This window comes from Xylaria bambusicola, assembly GCF_022495145.1.
Source record: "Xylaria bambusicola strain CBS 139988 unplaced genomic scaffold F5B22scaffold_22, whole genome shotgun sequence".
Taxonomy (NCBI): domain Eukaryota; kingdom Fungi; phylum Ascomycota; class Sordariomycetes; order Xylariales; family Xylariaceae; genus Xylaria; species Xylaria bambusicola.
The window spans coordinates 288334-311982 of NW_025953575.1; the positions used below are offsets into that span (position 1 = coordinate 288334).

General features: G+C 47.3%; 9 protein-coding genes across 9 annotated transcripts; 3 read left to right on the forward strand and 6 right to left on the reverse strand.

Annotated features, from left to right (window-relative positions):
• Positions 1 to 767: 767 nt before the first annotated feature.
• F5B22DRAFT_607744 (ribosomal protein L36e) lies at positions 768 to 1921 on the forward strand. Its single transcript, XM_047975027.1, has 6 exons — positions 768 to 910; positions 979 to 987; positions 1216 to 1298; positions 1368 to 1440; positions 1500 to 1556; positions 1620 to 1921. The coding sequence occupies exons 1-6, from the start codon at positions 887 to 889 to the stop codon at positions 1665 to 1667; spliced, it is 294 nt and encodes a 97-aa protein (XP_047830565.1). The 5' UTR covers positions 768 to 886; the 3' UTR covers positions 1668 to 1921.
• On the reverse strand, positions 1922 to 4006 carry F5B22DRAFT_607745 (GLUT4 regulating protein TUG-domain-containing protein). Its single transcript, XM_047975028.1, has one exon. It carries the CDS (start codon positions 3620 to 3622, stop codon positions 2117 to 2119), a length of 1506 nt encoding a protein of 501 aa, XP_047830566.1. The 5' UTR covers positions 3623 to 4006; the 3' UTR covers positions 1922 to 2116.
• An 860-nt stretch (positions 4007 to 4866) lies between these two features.
• On the reverse strand, positions 4867 to 5430 carry F5B22DRAFT_646839 (uncharacterized protein; the record flags this gene model as incomplete). The annotated part of the gene is made up of 2 exons (XM_047978783.1): positions 4867 to 5198; positions 5361 to 5430. The coding sequence occupies 2 exons, from the start codon at positions 5428 to 5430 to the stop codon at positions 4867 to 4869; spliced, it is 402 nt and encodes a 133-aa protein (XP_047830567.1).
• A 1513-nt stretch (positions 5431 to 6943) lies between these two features.
• On the forward strand, positions 6944 to 8184 carry F5B22DRAFT_656189 (uncharacterized protein; the record flags this gene model as incomplete). The annotated part of the gene is made up of 6 exons (XM_047979948.1): positions 6944 to 7043; positions 7080 to 7129; positions 7190 to 7271; positions 7312 to 7433; positions 7503 to 7747; positions 7811 to 8184. 6 exons carry the CDS (start codon positions 6944 to 6946, stop codon positions 7884 to 7886), a joined length of 675 nt encoding a protein of 224 aa, XP_047830568.1. The 3' UTR covers positions 7887 to 8184.
• A 23-nt stretch (positions 8185 to 8207) lies between these two features.
• F5B22DRAFT_607748 (nucleophile aminohydrolase) lies at positions 8208 to 9815 on the forward strand. Its single transcript, XM_047975029.1, has 4 exons — positions 8208 to 8656; positions 8713 to 8731; positions 8796 to 9250; positions 9383 to 9815. Exons 1-4 carry the CDS (start codon positions 8654 to 8656, stop codon positions 9524 to 9526), a joined length of 621 nt encoding a protein of 206 aa, XP_047830569.1. The 5' UTR covers positions 8208 to 8653; the 3' UTR covers positions 9527 to 9815.
• Positions 9816 to 9917: 102 nt separating this feature from the next.
• F5B22DRAFT_646841 (putative calcium P-type ATPase) lies at positions 9918 to 13143 on the reverse strand (the record flags this gene model as incomplete). Its single annotated transcript, XM_047978784.1, has 4 exons — positions 9918 to 10008; positions 10065 to 12688; positions 12762 to 12919; positions 13026 to 13143. The coding sequence occupies 4 exons, from the start codon at positions 13141 to 13143 to the stop codon at positions 9918 to 9920; spliced, it is 2991 nt and encodes a 996-aa protein (XP_047830570.1).
• Positions 13144 to 15010: 1867 nt separating this feature from the next.
• F5B22DRAFT_194872 (GTP-binding nuclear protein GSP1/Ran) lies at positions 15011 to 16556 on the reverse strand. The gene is made up of 7 exons (XM_047969543.1): positions 16405 to 16556; positions 16174 to 16282; positions 15924 to 16016; positions 15701 to 15854; positions 15439 to 15644; positions 15143 to 15382; positions 15011 to 15035 (listed from the first exon to the last, which is right to left on the reverse strand). Exons 2-6 carry the CDS (start codon positions 16231 to 16233, stop codon positions 15248 to 15250), a joined length of 648 nt encoding a protein of 215 aa, XP_047830571.1. The 5' UTR covers positions 16234 to 16282; positions 16405 to 16556; the 3' UTR covers positions 15011 to 15035; positions 15143 to 15247.
• Positions 16557 to 17189: 633 nt separating this feature from the next.
• On the reverse strand, positions 17190 to 18734 carry F5B22DRAFT_194862 (uncharacterized protein). The gene is made up of 4 exons (XM_047969542.1): positions 18191 to 18734; positions 18070 to 18142; positions 17673 to 18010; positions 17190 to 17585 (listed from the first exon to the last, which is right to left on the reverse strand). Exons 1-4 carry the CDS (start codon positions 18359 to 18361, stop codon positions 17445 to 17447), a joined length of 723 nt encoding a protein of 240 aa, XP_047830572.1. The 5' UTR covers positions 18362 to 18734; the 3' UTR covers positions 17190 to 17444.
• Positions 18735 to 22491: 3757 nt separating this feature from the next.
• Positions 22492 to 23505, reverse strand: F5B22DRAFT_636558 (phytanoyl-CoA dioxygenase; the record flags this gene model as incomplete). Its single annotated transcript, XM_047977304.1, has 2 exons — positions 22492 to 22781; positions 22842 to 23505. 2 exons carry the CDS (start codon positions 23503 to 23505, stop codon positions 22492 to 22494), a joined length of 954 nt encoding a protein of 317 aa, XP_047830573.1.
• Positions 23506 to 23649: the final 144 nt, after the last annotated feature.

The following is a 23649-nucleotide window of genomic DNA, read 5'->3' on the forward strand; positions in this document are numbered from 1 at the left end:
GGTGCGTCATAACTGCAGAGATAAAGCACGATAACTAGGGACATTCCGATATGCCAAATGGCGATCCGCATTTGCAGTTCGATCGACTAGCTAAACTAGGCGTTGATAGCGTGCGTGGAAACAGCACACACACACACACAATGGATACAGTAACAACCTAAGTAGGTAGATGAAAACATGGAGAATGCCTACCGGTACTGCGATGTCGTGTACTGTCACAATGTGGCGCAAATGCGAACGCAGCAAGGTCACCTACACATACACATAGGTATCTATGCGAGAGATATGTGTAGGTAGGTCAGCTCAAGCATTCCCATGCGGATCGCGCGCATTACGAAGTATGCGCTCACCATCGCGCAGTTGAGTGTGATTCGGGAGGCACTACATAGGTTGGCGGCGGTTGCGTTCCACCAGTCCAACGTCCGTGATATTGACTACGTATGTAGTAGTAGTATTACCTAAGAAGTAAGAAGGCAATAATACACACTCACACGCTCTGTACCACAAGTATGCGTACGAAGCACACGGTAATGAAGATGCGGATTGGACAGCTTCGTCAGCTCAATCGATCAGCTTGGTCCGGTCACAGCTGAAGTCCGTAGACGCCAGTATTCAAGTGCAGAATACTATGTAAGTAGGGTAGCGCAAGTTTGGGGTTCTTCGGTTTAATTAGCGAATAAGAACAAGCCACAGCCCGAGCCGTACATATCGGTAGGTGAATGTGATAAAGCCCTGATAGCGCCTTATCGGGGGATATCGGTGGGGCGCCCACAACCTCCCGCTAGACAATTCAGACAATTCTGGCCAATTTGTCTGCAAATTCTCAGATCGACTTCTCTTCAACCACACCACCGTTACTAACGACCACAGCATCAACACCGACAAGATGGCCCTCGCACGTGGTCTCGACGTGAGTTGCATCCCAGACATCAAGGAAGTCCATCTGCTGAACAAAAACTGACGAATTGTGTGAAATAGAAAGGATATGTAAGGCTTTGACAACTTCTTCCTCCCCGAATTATCACACCGAACCCCTCCATCAACCCGTCCAACCATCAATGTCGATCATCGACTATATTCCATAATGCTTGGGCAATCAGTTCTACACGTCTCACCTCGTGGAGGATCCTGCTCTTCTTTGCTTCTATTTTCTATCGCAAAGTCATGGCAGTGATGGACATCTTTTAGACTGACGCTTAATTTTTTTGGAATCAGAAAACGACGGCTCGCGTCAACAAGAAGCGAGTATCCCGCACAAAGGGACACCTCAGCCGTCGCACCGCCCACGTTCGCGATGTGTATGTCGATCTCCCTCCTCTGTGGAAGCAAAGTGATGTGAAAATGGCAGCTGACTCAGACGATAACAGTGTCCGTGAGGTTATGGGACTTGCGCCATACGAGCGTCGCGTAATTGAACTCCTCCGCAACTCAAAAGACAAGGTGAGTGACAACAGCTATAACAGTTGACATGAAAGTTTCTTGGCTTACCATGATTACAGCGTGCTCGTAAGCTAGCCAAGAAGAGGCTCGGTTCTTTCCAGCGTGGCAAGAAGAAGGTTAGTGAATAGTTTAGTTGAATTTGTTTCATTTGCGCTGTCAGCGACTAATTCTCATTCTAGGTTGATGAGCTTACGCGTGTCATCGCTGAAAGCCGTCGCGCCCACTAAATTACCAACTTGACAAATTGAAGAAAATGCATTTACGGGACGGAGTGAATCAGGGAATCTAAAACGGGCTTGGCCTTTGGCGTCGTCAACTTTTCGGGATGTAATTCTCATATCCCTACAGTATGGGATCGGTTGAAGTGGGCAGCACCGCTTAGAAAAGCTCCTGCCACACATTACATGAACGCGAGATACCACATTTCTCATCACGAGTCAATTATTCACCCTACGTTCACAATGAAAGAAAGAACTGATGATTTCCTACAATCGGTGCGACTGTGCGCAGTGACATGATGTATTCAAATACACTGAAGTAGAATGCCACCCATGAAAACTCCAAATCTATGCTAACGCAGTCGTTTGTCTCGTCGATCAGAATCAGTAAAGACACCCCAGTGCTTTCCTCCATTAACTACGACGGCCTGCGCGAGTCTGAATCTAGCAACGTCACTTTACTTCTTGCCAAATCCCTTGAGCCACTTGGGTTTCTTAAAACCCGAGCCATCACCGTCGTTCTTCGGCTTAGGCGCTTGCACCGGCACACTTTGCCCATCTTCCTTCACTTCAACTTCGGGCACATCAGGTACGACGACTTGTTGTGCTTGACCAGCCACACTGCTCTTTAGAAACGGTTGACGCCTGACGTCAGCAGCTACACTGTCGTCCCATAAGAAGTTGACGAGCGTGTTAGTGTTGAGCCGGTATCCCTTGATTAGCTTGCTTTCCCCATCATCCTTGATAATGGTCCGCGTGCCGGGAAGCACAAGTTTAAATGACGGAGAGTTGTTGGCCATTATATCCCTGACCTCACTGTAAAGGCTTGCACCTGTGTCTGCCGGCCCGAACGTCCATTCGGCGGAAAAGTTGTCGGGAAACCGCACCTTGATCTTGATGGATTTAATGGCGGCTACTTTTGCCTCTTCTATGGCGGCCTTCTCCTCGAGTTCTTGATCTGAGAGGAGCCGCTTGTTCTCTCCTAATGACTTTAGCATTTTCTGGTGCGCCTTTGCGTGACTAATGCCGGGGGCGTAGTCTTCTTCTGAATCTAGCCGTGAAGCCGCTATTGGGGTAGATGATGTGGGAGCCGAGAAGATTGTGACGGGCCGCTGCCCGGACTGCTCGTCGATGTCCATAGAGTCGTTTACTGCGTTGTCCTGAATACTAGCGGGCTCTTGATTTGAGACGGGCGGCGAGACAACTTCAGTTGATTTGGGTGTTGCGGGTGCTTCACTTGCCGGAGCGGGAGGCTCAGATCTACTCCCCGATGTCCCTTCCATCTCTTTTGTGTCAGCGCCTTGAATTTTCTGCGGCGTACTCTCCTGTTCCTGAGACTTGAAGTACTCTTCGATTTCTCTCATAGCATCTGTCAACGACTGCGTGGTCTTTTGAAATGAGAGACGTATTAAGACACCGCCCGAATTGTAGCCCAGCTGAGCCAACGTCTTTTGAAAGTCGACAAAGGTCGATAGGGTTCGATTCTCTATTACAATATTCGGCATCTCATAGTATAGCTGTCCACTACCCGCTTGTGTACCATTGTTCGTCTGCGGCACCGCTCTAGCAGTGATGTTCACGTTCTTTCCCGCGCTGGCTTTGCCGCTCTCGAACTGCCGTAGTATCTGCCATATTGTGAAGTCGCTTGGTAGCTTCTCGCTTACACGTCCGTGAGGGGGGAAGAGGCTAGATTCGGGGGGTGGTAGTTGTAGAGCAACGTTGACGGCACTTGGTGTGTTCGCCCGAACGACAAGTTCTAACCGGGCGCCTGGAATAAGGCCAGATGTCCGGAAAGTTTGGCTGAGGTCGAGTTGCCGTTGCTTATGTTTTAACAGGTACTTATTGTTTGGGATCTTGAGCTTTGTGCATGCTTGTTCTAGAACTTCGGTGAGGTATGTGCCTGGGTTGACTTTGATGGTCACCTGTCGTAAGTCGGTCCCTACGACCTTGACATTGGTTGCCATGAGTGGCTATCTGGTCTAGGAGAAGAGAGTCTTCCGCAGGCTGAGAACAGTTCGGTAAGGGGTCCGGGGTAGGTGAAATGGCGGCGCTGCCTGTTGGGAGGGCGATGATGCGCCGCACTGCTGACTCCTGGTGATACGGAGAGCTGTTTGAGTTGTTCGACTGTCCGATACAGGTTCACGCGACGTTAAGAGTTAGATAGACTTGTGATAACCTTTTAGTACTGGTACGTCTCATCAAATAGCAGCCAGGTTGAGGAATTAGGTAATTAGGTCGAATGACACAGAAGACTTGGGAAGTTGATGCAGTTGATCAGCTCTGGCGAGATAGGTACAGTCTGGTACGGCAACAGTACCACCTGGGCACATTGGGATGGAGTGGAGGGGTACTGCATTGTGGGGCATCACAAACTACTAGGTACCTAGTACATACCTAGGTACTGCCTAGGTACCGAATTCTGCGGCTGCTGGAACTCCTCTGCTAGCGAACCAAAAGCCATAGCCAAACCTCTGTTGACCGGAAGTGGAAGAGGCTATGAGGAGGAGTATGAGTAGATATTCAAAATAGGTGAACTATGGTGTTTGGAATCAGCTGTTCTCTAAAATACGGGAATCAAAACTATGGGAGTCGGGAAGAATAACACACAGTAAACAGTAAGGCACCATTTGTTACACACATATACAGCCGAAACATGCAGTCCACCTATGGCTACGGGCATAATGTAGTCTGTTCATGACTTTAGAAAGATATGCAGGCAATCTTAAAAGTACCTAGGGTTATACAGACTTCGTTTCATGAAATAGATCACTAAGGCCTATGCGCTTAAGACTAGCAGTTCAACTGTATGTAGAGTCAAAGTCATCCATCAAGGTCAAGAAAGAATTGGTTAGCCAATGACTTTTGCAGCCCTAGTGTCATCGTTTTGTAAATAGCATCAGTACCAAGCCCAGACCTCTGCCCTCGTTATACTACCTCCATGGTTTCAAGAGTAGAGCGCAGTTATATAATTAATACTAGTTGTCTTGTCTTGCTCTAGTTCTCTTCGCCCCCAGTCTAGTCACGTCTCAACAGATGTTGCGCTTCAATAGAGGGATGGCAATAGTATTTATGCGACAGACTACATATAGGTTATTTAGGAAACGGGAGAGAAAAGGATGGTGTGCTCATGACGACAGCAAATAGTCATTATCAACTTCACTTACAGAATATCCGATGAGTTACTATCTTGGCCATCCAACGTTCCCGCCTACATAGGCTGCGTAGAAGCAAATAAATTAGCTTCAATCATCCGAAATGCACGAGAAATGATGGTGTGTCCCTCGGTTCCTTCCTGTAGAACCTCCCCGTCGATATGGATGACATCTTCCTCCGGAGGAACCTGGTGATTTTGATAGCAACCACCCTTAGTCCTGCTACAGGTAAAGTCGTAGTGCTTTTCGGATCGAGTTTCCATGCACTTGAGTTGAATGATGCCAGGGACCGAGTCATGACTGAACTGGGCGTCATCAGCAGCTGCGAGCCAGTCCGCACTGGTCGCTACAGAGACATCCTTAGCAAGTAGCCAGCAGTTATTCGTTACTAAAACAGTTAAAAGGGCTTACCCAAGTTCAAACTTAGTAAAAACCTTTTCCTTCAAATAGAGGGATAGAGCCGTTAGTATAAAAATATCCTGAATTCCAAGTTATAGGGCAGAACTTGCAAACTTAGCAACAAATTCTTCATAGTCTAACATATTCATACCTGGGTCAGTTATAAACTCGTAGGCAACCATATACCCGTCAAGTATTGCCTTAAAATAGAGGCCACGCATATTTGGAATCTTCTATGGAGTTCGAAGACTGCTAAAAATGAAGTTTCCGTATATGTTCCCTTTAACCATCTCATATACCATAACTTACCCTTTGGGAAGATCGTAGTATTTATAGATAAAGTGGACGGAGAACATATTAGCAACTCCATAATTCGCAATAATATCAAGAAGAATAACATACGCTATAGAATTCTTAGCTACGGCATCTGCCATCTTACTAATATAGGGAAGCTTATTATATTCCACTACAGATAAAGGACCTTCGTAGAGGTATTTATTGCTTAACGAGTTAATAGGGGGAGACATTGGTGAACATTAACTTGTCTAGTGGCTAATGGCCTTGGGTTATAGAAGTAGGATGGAATTATAAGCGCTGAGCTAAAGCTAAAACAACGGTGTACTCAAGTGTTAGCAAGTAATTTCGAGACTGAAAGTTAATAAAATAATTAGTTTGAGCAGGACAATATCTTTCCTGAAGAGCTCTGGAAGGTTAAACACTCGGAGTAAACATCGGGGCATTTTCGTGACTTTTATGACCTATTATCTGCGGTAGTTCACCAGTGACTCAAGAATACTGGACTAAGCGAGATGCTTTCTGATTTGACATCATGTGTGATTAGTGTAGTAGGTATGATACGGAAGAGACATAGTATCAACACGTCCAGCAGATATTGTACCGTGAGACTACGACATGCGTAATGGTCGGTATGACCCTTCTTGGAATTGCCCACTATCTTATGGAGTCATTGTTTTGTCAAGCGAGAATAACGTTGAGAAAACAGATATGTAGTAAAGATGGTTGTTTCTTCAAGGTCTTAATCCACGAGAGGGATTGGGATGTCAACATTGGGCTGCTTCGCAGCCCCTACGTCACCCGTGCCTTTGTCTTCCACTTTGCTATATTGTTTACTTCTTTTACCACAATAGATTCAAAAGACCAACATGTAGAGAGGGCATGTGTCGTCAAGCCCCTGATGTGCGTAAGGAGGATAGTTATCTAGCCGCGCTTTGATGCTGCTACGATGCTCTATTATAGGAACTACCACCGTTTCGTTATATTGCAATCCTGCTCTATGAACGAGTGTATTAAAAAATGTATTTGGATAAAATGTTAGGTCCAGGATGATGTAGTACGGCTCTGTACGTAGGTACTGGTAGTGGCTTGGATTTCTGTGCTACAATTCTCCTAGATCCTGTTCCACTACTTCATTTGCCGTGATGAATTGATTCGGTCTCCTTAGATGTAACAGATACTACCCAGGTAGCAAACTAAACACTATCCCTACACGAGAGGTCGAACAGATCGCAGTGCGTCATGTCTGACATCCAACTAAGCAATAAGCCGACCGCTTCATCTTTCGGCAGTCTCCTATCACCTGCCCCTGTTTTCACCTGAATACCATTGTGATAGTAATGATCCAAACATGCGCCTTCACCCATCTTCATACCTATCTACATCTCTATCTGCGTTCACGTAGACTCTGCATCTGAATCTCACGAATCAGTCGACACAATGCCAGAGATTATTTCTGATAAGAATTTGCCCAAACTGCTCGACACTCCTGTAAAGCAGGCCGAATGGGCACAGAAGCTGGTTCTCGAGCACTTAGGCAGTACCTGAAACCGCATCGATATGCCCCCTATTCAAGGAATGTTCAGTCGGACCCTATTCGTTACCTTTGCCGACAGTGGTGTAGTGGTGCAATTTCGCACTGAGCCACTTGATATCGAGGCATTCAAATTGCCAAAGGAGCACTAGGCTCACTTGTCCCTGACATTAAGGCACTCACTCCCTAGCGAGGAGTTAGAGAGCGCGGGTGCCTGGGCATACTCACTTAGTCGTATTCCTGGCCAAATATGGTTGTATGGAGTCGCTGGGAGGGAAGCCATCGCTTGGTCGCGTCTTTTCGAAAGGCTTCCTCGCCGGTAGTAGTCGTGAAGCTGCCGAAACCAAGCTCCGGCCGCATTTAGAGGCCATCTGGGCGTCACCGCTGGAAGAAGTTGTCCCTTATAAAACGACCCTTGAAAATCTCTTAAAAAAGCTTGACGAACTTGCCCAGCTGCCGTTATAGGTTGCTCACTATAATCTAAACGAGGTCAACGTACTCATTAATAAACAATATGAAGTCACCGGTCTGATCGACTGGGAAATGTCCACGCCGCTCCCATTTAGGGTTGGTTTCGGCCGCATTCACTCGATTGGAAAATTCCAAATGCCCGATAAGTTTAAAACGGCGGAAAGGGGCTTTTGGTCCAAACTTTTCAACGGAATGCCTAAGCATATTCCAACGAGCCTAGATAAGCGCATTAACCTAGTGTAAGACGCCGTCACACTTGCGACATTGCTGAATTGCTTCTCTTTCGACTTTGGGGAGGTCAGGGTTGGCCGAGTTACCTTAAAGGCCCTCCCAAAACTATTGACCTATCGAATCCCTTTTATCCGAGGACAAGAATAGCCATATAGCTGTTGAAGTTATAAAATAAATACTGTAGTCAACTGAATAGGTAGAGACCTAGCCACAGAATTATACTAGACCTTGAAATCTAGTCCTCTGCACTTGGGAAGAGTAACATGCCTACGACACAGCTGCTGGACAGCTTTTACCAGAATGTTGTTGAACCACAAACCGAGATATGCGCATCCAGAGGCCAAAGCGTGCATTGTGATTTGCATGTACTTGTTGACAGAAAAATAATAATTAGTACTTGTAAACCACCTCCCATCGCTAACCAAGGACTTTCCTGATTTACCAGTTCTCCAAAAAGTCGTCCATGGCACAATTAAAACTTGGAGGCTCATCCGCTGCGAGATGAGGTGAGTTGGGGGCTCTTTAGGTATCGCCAAGGACAGCTACGTGCATGTACACACACATGTACAAACCAGGTACCGCTACCATTTTCCAAGTTACGGGGTACCTGCCATCCACATCCCTGCAAGAGCCTGGAGCTTGCCGCGCCAGTGTGTGTTTGCCTTGCAGCTACACTGGCGACCAACCTCAGCCAGCCAGTATAGACATCGTCACAAGCTACCTCTTACCTAGGTAGCTTCACCTATCTAATTCCACGACGACGACGACGACGACAAAAACAACTCCTACACTCGACATCAGGAGCCAAAACGTCACCCAAGGCCCTTCGAAACAGCCGACATAAGTGCACCACAAACGACGCCGCTCTGTCTCTCCCTCCCTAACTTTCTGTCACTCATCATCACAACCTCGCAATGGTAAGTTCCCACCGCCCGCTTCGTGCAAGCCAGCTCACCAACACTTCTATGCCCAGGCCTCACCATTTTCGATAAGTACGCTCGCCTCGCCCGCATCCCTCTCCTCGCACCTCTCCCAGAAAGACTAACGCCCCCTCAGACGGCGGCGCCTGCGTGGCCATGGTGGGCAAAGACTGTGTAGCCATCGCCTGCGATCTGCGTCTCGGGCTACAAGCCCTGACGGTATCCAACAACTTCCCCAAGGTCTTCCAGTACGGCGACAACGTCTTCCTGGGTCTGACGGGGCTGGCCACGGACGTGTCGACCGTGTCGGACCTGTTCCGCTACAAGGTGAACATGTACCGCCTGCGCGAGGAGCGCGCCATCGCCCCTTCCACCTTTGCCAACCTCGTCTCCTCGTCGCTGTACGAGCGCCGCTTCGGCCCGTACTTCGTGAGCCCCGTCGTCGCCGGACTCGACCCCAAGACCGGCGCCCCTTTCATCTGCGGCTTCGACTCCATCGGCTGCATCGATTTTGCCAAGGACTTCATCGTTAGCGGCACCGCCTCAGAACAGTTGTTTGGCATGTGCGAGAGTCTGTGGGAGCCTGATTTAGTGCGTACACCCCGCCTCCCCCTGTTCTTTCTTTCAGCTATGTTTTAGTTATCCGTTCATATATAAATGCATGCATACATGTCTTAATGGAACGCTTCGAACTAATCAAGTCATCTCATATCCGCCAAACAGGGACCAGAGGATCTGTTCGAGACAATCTCGCAGGCTTTGTTGAGTGCAGTTGATCGGGATGCGTTGTCTGGTTGGGGTGCACATGTTTATGTCATCGAGAAGAACAAGGTGACCAAGAGATTGCTCAAGGGACGACAGGATTAAATCATAAATTGCAACGATAGATCTTCTCAGTTGAAAGAACCGAGATAAGCATATGAGGTTACAAGATCCAGGCCCCCATGGCCATAGCACCCATCGAAACAACTACAATAGTGATGGAGGGGCTAGAGACTATCGCTTCAGGCTCTCTTGAAAGCAAGCTCTATGACTATGGATATGCCACCCAGTACCGACTCTTGATAGTGGGAATCGGCTCTGGGTGCCTCCGTAAGATTTTATAGTATCTAGAGAAACTGGAATGGGATAATGGAAATGCACAATATTTCACAATGTTTCGCAATTGCTCTTTATTATCTTTAAGCGTAATGCTCTGTATAGAGGGAGTTTAAGCTCCCTAGGTCTATTCTATAACCTAGAACCTCTGTATGCTCGACTATGCGTCCTTCTTGGTCTTAGTAACCTTCCCACTGCTACTGTCGAGGAAAAATTGTCGCTCGATCATCTTCAGCACTTCATCGATGACACTAACTAGCGGTTAGTTGATTCAAATCATAGAAAGGGCGATGTGAGGACAACTTACATCACTGGCGCACTGATATACAACACTGCTTTCCACTCGGTCCAATTCATAGGTAGAATGGAGAAAAGGGTCTGCAAGAAGGGAGTGTAGAGCAGTGCAAAGTGCAGAGCCATCGATAAAGCAATGGCATATACAAGCATCATGTTCTTCCATAAGGGCAGTGTCAAGAGCGATTCGCTTGATGACAGCGCGTTCATGGCATTGAGCATCTCAATGACAACCAGGATCGATAGGGAGACAGTAGATGCTGATTTGGCATTGTGATCTTCAAATATTTGGCAGCCAATGCTTGCAAACTCTGTAGAGCATCGATGGAAATGAGACAGTTCATAGAAACTGATCTGGGGCCCTTCAGGGTTGTACATGAACCACCAAGCGTAACCACCAACAGTAGCAAGGCCAACATAGGTGCCGATGACCAGGTAGCGGAAGAAGAGCCAACCTCCAATAAGAGCCTCATCACGCTTACGTGGCCGTCTCCTCATGATGTCGTGGTCTGGGGGGTTGAAGGACAATGCAGTGGCTGGGAGACCGTCCGTGACAAGGTTTACCCATAGCAGTTGAACAGGAATCAGAGCCTCTGGCATGCCTAGTGCTGCAGTGATGAAGATGGAAACAACTTCTCCGATATTGGAGGAGATAAGGTACCGAATGAATTGCTGCGTGTTGTTATAGATTGACCGACCTTCTTCAATAGCAACCTCGATCGTGGCGAAGTTGTCATCGGCGAGAACCATATCAGCTGCCAATCTAGACACATCAGTTCCTGAGCCCATGGCAACACCGATATCAGATTTTTTGAGTGCGGGCGCGTCGTTCACACCGTCTCCGGTCATGGCGACAACCTCATTCAAAGACTGAAGTAGGTCAACTAGCTTAGACTTGTGGCTTGGCTCAACACGAGAAAATAGGGAGGCATGTTGGGCGGCTTCGAGTTGTTCACTTGGAGTCAAGTTGTCGAACTCCCTACCAGTAAAACTCTTGCCTTTAAGATCTTCAGATTCTTCGAAAACGCCAATTTGTCGACAAATGCTTTCAGCTGTGTTGCGGTTATCGCCAGTGATGACGATTACTCTAATACCAGCAGCCTTGCACTTTTTGATTGCATCGGCGACTTCAGGTCGAGGGGGGTCAAGCATGCCTACGAGGCCGAGCAACGTAAGGTTTTGTTCCAATTGGGCATAATGAGCAGAAGTCTGAGCAGTGCGGATCAAAGGGTTAGATCCGACGTCATCCAGGCTAGCAAGAGCAATGACTCGAAGACCACGGTTACCATAGTCAACCACCTCTTTCATAAGAAGATCATAGAGCTGTTTGTTAAGCGGAACTCGTTTGCCATTAGCTCCGACCAGCGCATGTGTACATCGCTCGATGATAGACTCCGGGGCACCTTTAACAAGGAGTTTCTTCTGCTTGCCGTCTTGGACAAGCACAGACATGCTCTTTCGGTCTCGGGAGAACTCGAAAGTGGCAAGGCGGGTATACTTTTGTTCATACCAAGCACTGGCGTGGTGGACACAGTCTTCAGGCTTCGTCCCAGCAGGGGCACAAGGACCAAGCTTCTCAGCAAGGACTCTCAATGCGCCTTCGGTTGGTTCGCCCACGTTTGAAAAGGTGGCAGATCGGGCATCATACACGAGCTGGGCATCGTTGCAAAGAGCAGCAACCTGATTCATTTGGTTGATTGTGCTAGACGTCTGAACCAAATCTTGAACTACCTTGCCATCCCGTTTGATGGAGCCCTTGGGAGAGAATGTAGTACCCTCGACATCGAGTTCATCAAGATCACGGCCATCCTCACGAATGTAAACCACTTTGTTAACGCTCATTTGGTTAGTAGTGAGAGTGCCAGTTTTATCGGAACAAATGACGCTGCAGCTTCCCAAAGTCTCCACAGACGGCAGGCTTCGAACCACGGCATTCTTCGCAGCCATTTTGCGGGTGCCTAATGCCAAACAAGTAGTAATAACAACAGCTAGGCCTTCAGGAATAGCCGCAACACCAAGAGAGACGGCAATCTTGAGATAATAGATAGCACCTTTGGTCCAGTTTCCGTGGCTAGGATCAGCGAAATTGGGTATGTTGATCAGCCATACAAGGACACAAATGACAGTGATAACCTTAGCAAGAGTGTCGCCGAAGTCGTTGAGTTTTTGCTTCAGAGGTGTGGGCTCGGAAATCTGGGCAGTGATGCTCTCATGGATGTCGCCGATGGCGGTGTTGGATCCAGTCAAAACGACCACGGCTTTCGCGCGTCCAGTCACTACGGTTGTTCCAGAGAAGAGCATGTTCGTTTGGTCCTGAAGTACAGCCTTCTCGTCCTGGACCACATTTGTATGATCCTTGCCAACACTCTCACTCTCGCCTGTCAAGATGGCCTGATCAACAGCGAAGCTGTTGCTTTCGATGGAAACGACCCGACAATCGGCAGGGATGCGATCACCGACAGCGATAGAGACGATATCTCCCGGTACAAGCTCTTCGGCCTTAACACGAGAGACATGTCCATTTCGAACGACACTTGCGATATTGGCGGAGTATTCCTGGAGAGCGGCTATGGCTTTCTCGGCACTGCTTTCTTGGGATACGCCCACGACGGCATTAAGGATGAGGATAGTCAAGATCTGTGCATGCCGTTGGTTAAATTTCAGAATGAACGATACCGGACTGACATTGGAGAGATATAGGCAGACTTACGACTAGAGGGTCAACGAATGCAGTCCAGCCGCCTTCTTCTTCAAAGAGCGCCAGGACGAAGGACACGGCAGCAGACCCGAGCAGTATAATAACGAGCTGATCCTTGAACTGCTCGAGAATCAGCTCCCAGAGCGGTGTTGGCGGTTCTTCGGGTATAGCTAGAACACGAAACGGTCAGCATAAAGTGTGCCTTCCCAGATTCTTGAGTAGTCTCGGTCTGGTAAAGGTCTCTGCGCTCGGGGCTTTCAACATGGATTGACGTACCATTTTTGCCATACTTGGCTCTCAGCTTGGTGACCTGGTCATTATTGAGCCCATTTTTGGGGTCGACGTCGAACTTCTGTAGTACAGCCTGTATAGGCCGCGCAAAGGCATTCTCCATGACAGTCGTGTGCGCGCCAGTTGCGGTTATGATTATTGTAGTGGTGGTGGTAGTGGGGGGTGGTCTTAGCACAGCACGCAATAGCGAGAGCCGGTGGGTGGTTGGATTTGCGTGCAGTAACGAGGACTGGACAGGGTAGGTAGTAGGTAGGGCAGAGCAGGGCAGGGTAGGTGGGAGGCAGAAGGTAGGTAAGTACGTAGTAGGTAAGCAGGTATTAACTGCGCCAAAAAGAAAAAAAGGAGCGGGACAGTCAGTGGGTTGGTAAAATCAGCAGGTACTACTGCACTGCACGTACAGTAGGTAGGTAGGTAGTTTAGACGAGAGGGACAGCGACCACGACGATATTATCGTTTTATGAGAGGGAAGTGGGCGAAGATGCGGCTCCGTCAACAATGCCACATGTCTTTTTCGATCTAGAGCACTAACGTACCAGGGACTGGCTGCAAGCACCTAACCTAAGCACTACTAATACGAATAGTTAGACTCCGAGGTAGTGCGATGTGAGGAGCTGGTGTTGGTGAGACTCGAATTTGCCTGGGACTTTATAGGCAGGCAGGCGAAAAGAAGGGCAAGCTACCTGGTATGAGTATTTTCAATGTCTATGGAAGTTTGTTTGCTGAGGTTTAGGTAAGTCTCAAGTTGCCACACGCCACAAAGCTGCTTACTTTAGGCAGAGCCAACGATGCTGTGATGCAAGCAGACCCCAATGTCTCTCGACGACTGAAGTGTCCACTACTACCTACCTAGGTCCATATAGGCACATATCTATGTGGGCTGTGGTAACCCGCTTAACTAACCAGATGGTGGAGGAGAAGACAGAATGCGATCAAATCACCTTTCGCCTGCGAGTAAGTAGGTGCATATCATACCTTAGCCAGGTGCCTAGTTATCCGGACGAGGCGAGGTCGCGAGGATAAGATACCTACAAAGCTACCTACCTGCCTAAGTACGTACACCCAACCCCGAAGCAAATCGATTGGTGTCCATTCTCTTGGGTATTTCGATCTGTCTCATTCATCAATGACACACACCGTTTGGCTTTTGTACGTGCCATGCTAAGTATGTTTCTACTTAACCCTTTCTACGGCAGGCTTGAAGCAACGTGTTCTCTTAGTGAAAAAAGGAACACGTGCAAATATCCCTGGCCTCTGTAGGTACCATCTGCCCTGCAGTATCTTCTCCTCCCACCTACCCGGCACCCGTTCTGACAAATCAGCTGCTCTGGCAACACTCCGCTTCAACCCACCACACGAGTGAAATCTAGATCATTGTAGCCGCATCCCGGCTGCCGCGAGATTCAGAGGCTTTGAGGGGGCCTTTTCTGCTCATTCGCTATCGAGGCTCTTATCCTGCACCGCGAACTATAAGGCTTACCAATAACATATATCCTGGTAATCCCCTTATACCACTATAACACATATTTAGTCCCTAGATAGGGAAGTCATTGGGCGATATGGTCAGATTTAAGAAAGTCAGGCTGTCAATTATTAACAGGTTATGTCCGAATATACTGGCATATACACAAATTCTGAAGCGGGGTGGTAAAAAGACCAACAAATGGCACATAATTCACAAACTGAATCACTGTAACGAGGTCTCGAACCTGGCATTGCTGATAGGTGCTCTCAGCAAAACATGGTGCTCCTGTGATGTCACGCTTTGCAAATTACTGTCTACTACACTCACCAATAATTGGATGGGCCTAGGACGTAATACCTTGAAGGGTGAGCGGCTGTAACAAAGCTTAATTAAGTTGATTTTCGTGTTGCTCATAAGAATGTGTAGTCTGGAGAGAAACGGATGGCCACTTTTCCCACCTAAAACTGTCTATCAAGGGTGCTATCTAGAGCTGCATGCGCAGCTATGCGCTGGAACTTCTGCTCTGGAGACCAGTGGTAATAATCACCACCGAAAAACGCCACGCAACTATTCATCTCTGGCCACCGTGATGCGTACCTGCTGATCTTTGCGAGTCGAACACCTTGGTGGCCAATCAAATCCATTCACATTCCAAGCTTCTACCAGCGCAAAGCAATCATTGTGCCGAATGATACCACCCCGAGACCCACGTCACCAGTTGCCCCCCCTAACCCAAGTAAAGCATCTACAAGTCGTCATCATCATCCTCACCGGGCAGAGGCATGGTTGCGGCGTCGTCCATCTCCTTTCGGTATTGCTCCAGGAGCTTCTCGTCAACCACTGCAGTCGGGGGCGCAAGGGCAGGAGCAGCGACGAATTCCTGAACTGGGTTAGCTGGTCGTAGAGAGACTTTAGGTTTTGAATGGTGGTACCTACCAATTGAGCGTTACCCACAAGCTTGCGGGCGAGCCACAGGAAAGGCTTCTCGAAGTTGTAATTTGACTTCGCAGAGATATCGTAGTACTGAAGGTTCTTTTTGCGGTGGAAGGTGATGGTCTTGGCCTTGACCTTGCGCTCCTTCACATCAACCTTGTTACCGCACAGGACGATGGGGATGTTCTCGCAGACGCGAACAAGGTCACCTGGAAATAGATTATTAATTAAGCACAGACAGAATATGCGAGATAATATGACTCACGGTGCCAGTTGGGAACGTTCTTGTAGGTAATTCTGGAAGTTACATCGAACATGATAATACCACACTGTCCGTTGATGTAGTAGCCGTCACGAAGACCACCAAACTTCTCCTGTCCGGCAGTGTCCCATACATCGAAGGTGATAGGGCCGTAGTTCTAATGCATGGTAAGAACCAAAAGCGCAAACCGCAGAATAAACACATAGTCACGGGTGCGAATACTCACAGTCGTGAAGCCGAGGGGGTGAACCTCAACACCCAGCGTCGCCATGTACTTTTTCTCGAACTCTCCTGTCAAGTGACGCTTGACGAAGGTAGTCTAATCAAATTAGCGGCCGATACCAGCATTGTTTTATGTCAAACATGAGTTCGAGATGGGGAGGGGCTGAATGCCGGTGGGGGTTTGTTTGTAAACAGACAGCATATCGCAAAAATCCATGTGCCAGAAATGTGCCTGGGTGAACCATATAACATACCTTTCCAGTACCACCATCGCCGACAAGGACGAGCTTGAAGGTAGGTTGCTGCTGCGCCATGGTGTGCGTTGATAGGGATTCTTTGGTTGCGAGGTAAACAGAGAAGAGACTAGATCCGACGTCAGTGTGGGGGTGTTTTCGGCGCGCGATAAAGCTGGCGATGGAAGCAAAGGGGCCGTCGCGGGGACGTTTTCTGTACGAAGAGGAGGCTGTTGTATGGGGTGCGCGTACCTGGATAGACGGTGAAGCAGGTGGAGGAAAAGAGGAAGAGAGGCAGAGAAGGAGTCGAGTCTGGCGGTAGTTCACCGATGATGATCGTTCTTGCGAGAAAGAGTTTGGCGGGCGGGCCTTTTTTTGGGGGTGGGACCTGAGGGAGGACCTTGCTTGGGCTGCCGAAATTTTAGGTGGTGGTTGCGGGGCGGGCTGGGCACGTGATTGATATCTTGCTTCAGCAATCAAGGCGCCACCCAAATGCCTTACTTTCCCAGCGTATGCTCACTACCTTGAGAAACCTAAGGTCCTAAGGTGGGTAGGCGGTAGTAGGTAGGTACCTACCTAGTAGGTATTATTATGTAGAGAGGAATATGGGAAGCTTCTGTGTAGTAGCCGAGTTGGATTCCGCAGCTGCACGAAACCTTTATACCTTGGTCAAAATCACTTGGGCCAGGCCGCCAGCGTCCCGATTGTCATTGGGGAGCCGAATAAGGAGATATAGGTGCCTAATGCAGCAACAACGTCGCCTCATTGGATTGTTTGCATGATTAACAATACATCATTCGCTACCTTACTGTTACAATGTATTAGATCCATCTCCTCTCCCTGCCACAAACATACAAATTACATGTACATGCCTTTGAAGACTGGTTATTGCCATAGTGTATTACTAATGTGTTTGGTGCCTGATACTAGCGCGTAGACTGTTCTACAGTTTCCAGGCACACAATGCGACATTAGGTATCAAACCCCAATAGGATTAACCTGAGACCATGTTTCCCAGCCTCAGCATCAAGTCTACAAGTTAATTGAGCTCTCCCTAAGTGTTTGTTGGCGAATTCGCTGATTCTCCATATACCTACCTTAGGTAGCTAGCCTTGAAGGCTGCGGCTGTCAGCTGGGACCATTCATTATGCTCATAAACCTATGCAATGGTATCTGGATACTGTCCTAGCTTTACCACACAAATTCGATATGATCTGCTGATAGACTTTACGAGAGGGTATGCATAGGTAAGAGATTCTTTGTCATGCGCCGATGCTTTCTTCACAGGATTACTAGATCGGAAGAATGTGGCAGCCAAGAAGACCCCGGCCGCCCCAGTTGCGGCGCGGTATTATGTACAGCTGGAGTTCCTGTCGCGCGCCCTGCTGTGAATCTGAGTTGGCCCGTCGTGAGATTTTCACCAGAACCCGTTGCTAAATCAAGTCAGTACTAGCCTCTACTTGAACGTTTAGACGGATGCTCAGGAGGCTACGTTCAGGATCTATTGAGAGTCGACTTACCCCTTCATTGCCTTGGACACATTCCGCTACTTTCTTGAGACCGTCATGGTTACTTTTGTTTACGTATCCAAAGTTTCTAATCTCATCACCAGGTTTCAGGCCCGCGGTAGCCGCCGGACTTTCGGAAACCACGCTGTTAACCTTAGCGAACGGCACCTCTAATGTCTCTGGGAGCGTGTCCCCCATCATCGTGGCCCCATTCTCTGGCATGGTAGTAGATGACTCGTTGTCTGCAGCTTGCAAGCTAGCGAAATGTTCGTGAAGGTGCTTCTCGATGGCATTCATGAGGTCCTTATAGTCATTTTTCAGATGAATAATCCGCGAGCGTGCAGTGCGTACTGTGGTGAGGCGTTAGCGTGGGCGACGAATCAAGTTCAAAAGCTCCAGAAAAGCTAACTTTGTGCGATATCGAGGTCGGCTCTTGGGAAACCATCCCGGGTGATCAATGGTGTTTCCATATTAACGCCATGCTAGAGAGAGGGTCAGCACAATAAATGGTATATGTCCGGTCGACGAACCGAGTCTAGGACGCCACCTAGAGCTTTCAACTCAGCCTCCATATTATTCTTCTTTTGCTGAAGCTCGGCAAAGGAGAGCTGCTTTGCATTGCCATTGGTGATCGGACGGGAGGTTGGTCCCGACGGGATTGTTGGTGCGTGTATGTTGTCCATTCTCAACGGTAAGCCCATACTAAGTTCAGTCCGAGCTACCTATCCACGGTTCAAAAAAGCCAGCTTCGACCAATTCTGGTGCGAGAGGAAATTGTCTGAGCTAGGACAAGGCAACGCGTCGTGACTGCCTGACATGGTGGATGATGGACGGATGGGATGGATGGCGGGGTCTTTCTTGCCTTGGAAAGCTACCTGTATGGTACCTGAGGTACATCATAGCAGATGGCGGGGTGCTACAAGGTACCAGCAACTTACCTGCATTCTGCCATTATGTAAGTCATAGCACCGACATGCCACTAAATAGGGACGCCATGGAGCTACCCCGGACTGCCCTGACGTACCTAATCTACAGCACGTAATAAATGTGAATCAGGGGTTACAACCAACATATCGCAATATCAGTTCGCCTTGGCCACCTCGGTGCTCTCATCAATGCCTAGCCTACCTAGTCTCTGCTAGTTTAGTCGCACCGGGTAATAACTCGACAAAGAACATAAAACGACTGATTGATGTCCTGTCTCAGTGGCATATGTCCGTTATGGTAATGTTCATTTACCCAATTTACTAACCTAATATAGCAAGGGCAGACAACTGGACTTGGAATTGAAGTTATTCACAATACAATAAGCCATGGTCCTTGACCAATTATTGCCTTCCCGGCCTTTTTGGCTTTATTTTAACCCTCTATACAATTGGACCACCTGCTCTGATCGCCTAGGTTTGATTCGTTTATTCCATGAAGCGAGCTCTGTATAACCTCGCTTTCAATAATAGTCTGCATGCACATGAACGCTATGAAGGGGACTGTTGCGCTGCATACGCCCTAGCCGTAGGCTTAGCTGCATGTGCGAGTAATAATTAATGACAATGAACCTGCTAGTTTGCAATGAAATACCATGAGCTACGGATATAGACATAGATCTCCTTGTGTCGATCATAACTAGGAGCTTGATTCTCTAGCTAAGTACGTTCATGATCATAAGCCTTCAGGCTACTTTCAATCTGAGGGTCGTTAACGTCTACTTTTCTACGCTCACACTAGTGTTGGAATATCGTCCAAGCCTTTTCTAGGGTTCTAGGGGTCAAGGGAACGATCGCAAGCTCTATGAAGTTCGACTAACTGTATCTATAGTTGTACGACACTATGCCCTGAAGAAATTGGGCTGCTTTGTTTGCTTCTAAGTATGTATGACAATCTATCTTCATTCATCTATTAATCAGCGCTAGGTAGTCCTCTATGAGGGCTCTCGGTTCTTATGGGCCTCTTTTTGGCTAGTTTCGTGAAAGTGACGACATGATTTATATAAGAGACGAATAATAATTAGCATGCTTGTACCCCTGAAGAGCGGATGCTTATACTTTGACTTTGACATGAAAGTAAGACTGAGAAGCCCAAGTAGCTTTATAGTTGAAGTTGTATGGCAGGAGCTAGCCTCCCCCTTTATGATTATTTCTTATTTTTCTTATTTTGTGTTAGGAACCTGGGGCTAAAAATACAAGAAGTGGACAAATAGTTAGACCAAGTCTTAATACCCATACTCCTAAATTCCGAACCTCTTTCAACAATAAAATACTATTCTATACCTCGGACTTCGTACTGGCACCTAGGGGTTTCACGAATTCAGTTATCTCCCCTCTCGATCACGTCGCCCGCGGGTGATTTCACATCTGGAGGAACGCAACAGCTGTAACATCAAGAAAATCTGGCCCGCCATTTCAAGTTTTTCTATTCACTTGATGTTGTATAGAATTGATCGTCTTAATATGGAGTTGTGTAGTGCATTATAGAGCAGCTTTAGGAGTTATAAAGATTTTAATTTATGCTTCCGTTATATTAGAATCTCAATTTAATTCTAATGGTGATGTCCCGTAATGGCTGAACAGTTTTCAGAGGTAAGAAAAGATTCTGATTAATTGGTATTTTAGTTGACTATTTATAATAATACTGGTAGGTCCGTCTTACATACGCTGAATGTTACGGTTCGAACTGCATACGTGGCGCCGTCGCCTTTTGTTACACGCGTACAATAGGCGTAAACACGGTTCACCTTTCGCCACGGCCGTAATGCAGGCAGATCGTGATCTTTGAAAAACACACAGGCAATATTGGAAATGAGGTTATACAGACTTCGCTTCATGAAACAAGCCAATGAGACCTAAGCGGTCAGGGCTGGCAGACCAGTTGTATATATAGTCAAGTTAAGCCACCAAGGCCAAGAAGAAATTAATTGGTCAAGGACTTTTGCAGCCGTAGTAGATTATTGTATTTTAAATATCATGAAATTCCCAGCCCAGATCTATGCCCTTCCTATATATTTATAAATTTCATTGGCAATGAGACATACAAGGCTTTGATAAACAATAAGGGCGGAAGTAAAGGCCGCACCAATGCATACAGTAGCTACATAGTACCTCCATTGGATTACCCCTTTTCAGCACCTGAGTAGATACAACTAGAGCTATTGAAGTCACCAATATTACCATAATGCTTCAGACCTGATAAAATTACATTCTGTCATTAGATGCCTATAGTATGCTCAACGAGACTCTGAAACTGGGGAAAATGAACGAAGGTAGTTCACACGAAGCCTTTTCAAGAGCCAAAGAATATATCCTTGATGCCTTGATCTTGAGACTGTGAGAAGGGCCTTTTTATGTGGATTAAGGGACTTTAAACTTAATCATATAGCCTTACTATTCAACTAATAATTTTCTAGGTGCCTCAAGAATATTTTTTGTTAGGCACACAATCTGGACTGTTCGTGTCCGTTAGGTATCATATAATCTGGGCCTCTTTTGCTTGTGAGCGTCCCTGTGCCTAACTATCGGTTTTGTGTGCATGAAAATCTGCCCTTAAAATTCTTATATATAGCTGCTAGTCGCCGAAGGACGTTGTATTCTATGAGTGACTGCTAGATTTGGCTATGTGACAGACAGAAGAGAAGTTGATGGTATTCTCGTGACTCCTAGATGGCCACAGATATATGTCATCGTGGCTGTTAGGAACAAAAGAATCGGTATAACCTGAAGGAGTCTAATTACTCTCACTCGTATTCATGTAGAACTTGCACTAAGAAAGTCTTACTGTATACCTATCCAGGACAATGACTCAAACAATCTTGGTACAGTGCAAACGACTTTTTGAAGGTGGCGAAACAGGTGTATATCATTGCCTTAGGGGACCAAAATAAACAGTCTTGATCAACTGCTAAGAGAAGAACATTGTCCCTCAGCTGGGCAAATTATCGCCGCAGCAGCAAATTTACCGAGTTTCGAGTTTCCAAATATGTAGGCAGAATTCACATCTATTACTACACTCAAGGTTTTGAGTTAAAACTTTATAGAAGTTACGTACTACGTACATTGTTCCATTTCGGAGAGCTCGCCCCGTTCCAAGGCCTTTTTGTCCCGTCTCGGGGTCGTCTAGCTTTTCACTTCGGTCACCGACTAAATTGGTCCCTGAAAATCGATGCCCTTACCCATGTCAGATGGGTGCTTGGCATCACGCGACGCGCTCGCGATGACCGGAAGCATTAAACTTCTTGGCTGGAGTAAGTGCACAATAGGACTTCGCAGCTCACAATCACGACTGTTGGGAATAATGTAGTCATTGTCTTAGTAATTTACAAGTCTACACATAAGTTGATGGTTGGTTACTCCCCTGTTAACCTGGTAGTACCCGCGCGCGGGTTTTACCTCAGAGTAGTACTTTGGTCTGCTCCGATCTCGCATTTACTCACCCACATACTCAATGTCACCTTCAGTGCTAGGTAAGCATCGTGAAGCAGCCATATTTTGGCCACCCTTCTAGAGATCCTGACATCCCAGGCGGCATGCGCTCCGCGCCAAACCCAGCCCGGAAAGAAGTTGTATATATTGAATCTTGGTCTGCTGCTCTCTTTGCTCACCAAACGTTATGATTCATTGATACACATAAAAAATACGGAAGCAGAAGTAACATTTAAGTAGAGAATGCACGAGTATTATTCGCTTGACGGATTATCTGTTCGCATGTAATTTATGCAGGTGATAGGTCCCTTCAGATGCGTATGTCAACGTATCTTAATAGATCGCTAAAGCCATCATGATTATACAGTCAGCTACCTAATTTCAATTTTCTGAGCTAAGCTAAGCTAGCAACCTGCGTATTACGAGAATACTTTGTCATAGACAGCAGCAAGATCTTTCGCAGGGTCTTCATTGTCAACCATACCCAACCAAGTCTTTTCTGGTTTCTTGAATCCGAGCAGCTTTTGTAACTTAGGGCTCATCTTTAGGACTTTGCTTCGAGGGTTACACAAGAACTGGTTCTCCTCTTGACGCAGAATACCACGACAGAAGACGAGGTTTATGATCTTGCGAACCTCCTGTGTAGTATTATACCCAGATCCGTGAGCCAAGTTCCCAAGGAAAATGAAAGCAGAGCCTCGCTCCATTTCTGAAAGCCATAGTTAGTCCCGAATATGATATGAGATTCAATCTGCTAGAGACAACTTACCGAGGAAAGACACCTCATCAGGTCTGCCACGTCGCTCATGTTCCCACTTGTGGGACCCAAGTACAACCATAGTGCCACCATTTTCACGGGTAACGTTGGTTCCAGCAATGAAACAGCTGAAGCCATCCACTTCAGTGATTTTCATGTTAGGGGGGTGCTTGCTGGAGAATATCATGTCGTCCTTGTGTAGTGCTTGACGAGGGGAACCATGTCCAACCCAGAAACCCAAGGAGATACTCAACAAGGGATCAACGACCAGCTCCTCAGTATGCTGCTCGAAAACGGCAGGGTATCTCTCCTCCAAGAGGACTTTGAGGAGCTGCTCTATGGTCTCGTTGGTATCAAGGATGTTGGCAATGGTATCTGATTTTCCTACTAAGCCGGGAATAACCAGCGTCTTCTTTCCAATGAAGTCATCGTAGGAATCATTGGCAGATATAGCATTCACATGAGGATCAAGCTCCTCATCGATCTTGTCCATGGTCTCCTGTGTGGCAAAGTTGGTCAAAACAACACCGCCATCTCGATCAAGGACCTCGAGAATTTCTTCCAGGGGCGCCGTTGCGGGAAGCTTGGTGGGGGACCTAGCCGGTTGATACGATGCATCAACAGGAGGCAACAGGCGAGGAGTAGGGTATTTCTCCTGTGTCTCGGCCGGCTCCATTTTGATGTATTTGATGACAAGCTCGGATAAATTAGTGGGAGATGAATGAGAGGAGGTATGCTGAACGAAATGTTGATGGAAAAGTAAGGCAGCGGGAGCAAAGTTCGTGACAACCAACAGGATAAAAACGTGAATATATTGTTG

Excerpts from the sequence above, each read along its gene's own strand:
- F5B22DRAFT_607744 (XM_047975027.1), top strand. The coding sequence starts at position 887 with ATGGCCCTCGCACGTGGTCTCGAC. Across the intron at positions 1,299-1,367 it reads ACCGCCCACGTTCGCGATGT|TGTCCGTGAGGTTATGGGAC; the intron begins GTATGTCGATCT and ends AGACGATAACAG. Across the intron at positions 1,441-1,499 it reads TCCGCAACTCAAAAGACAAG|CGTGCTCGTAAGCTAGCCAA; the intron begins GTGAGTGACAAC and ends CCATGATTACAG.
- F5B22DRAFT_607745 (XM_047975028.1), bottom strand. The coding sequence starts at position 3,622 with ATGGCAACCAATGTCAAGGTCGTAGGGACCGACTTACGACAGGTGACC.
- F5B22DRAFT_607748 (XM_047975029.1), top strand. Across the intron at positions 9,251-9,382 it reads GTCTGTGGGAGCCTGATTTA|GGACCAGAGGATCTGTTCGA; the intron begins GTGCGTACACCC and ends TCCGCCAAACAG.
- F5B22DRAFT_194872 (XM_047969543.1), bottom strand. The coding sequence starts at position 16,233 with ATGGCGCAGCAGCAACCTACCTTCAAGCTCGTCCTTGTCGGCGATGGT. Across the intron at positions 15,855-15,923 it reads ACCCCCTCGGCTTCACGACT|AACTACGGCCCTATCACCTT; the intron begins GTGAGTATTCGC and ends ACCATGCATTAG. Across the intron at positions 15,383-15,438 it reads TTGTGGGTAACGCTCAATTG|GAATTCGTCGCTGCTCCTGC; the intron begins GTAGGTACCACC and ends AACCCAGTTCAG.
- F5B22DRAFT_194862 (XM_047969542.1), bottom strand. The coding sequence starts at position 18,361 with ATGGGCTTACCGTTGAGAATGGACAACATACACGCACCAACAATCCCG. Across the intron at positions 18,143-18,190 it reads TAGGTGGCGTCCTAGACTCG|CATGGCGTTAATATGGAAAC; the intron begins GTTCGTCGACCG and ends CCCTCTCTCTAG. Across the intron at positions 17,586-17,672 it reads GTGTCCAAGGCAATGAAGGG|CAACGGGTTCTGGTGAAAAT; the intron begins GTAAGTCGACTC and ends GACTTGATTTAG.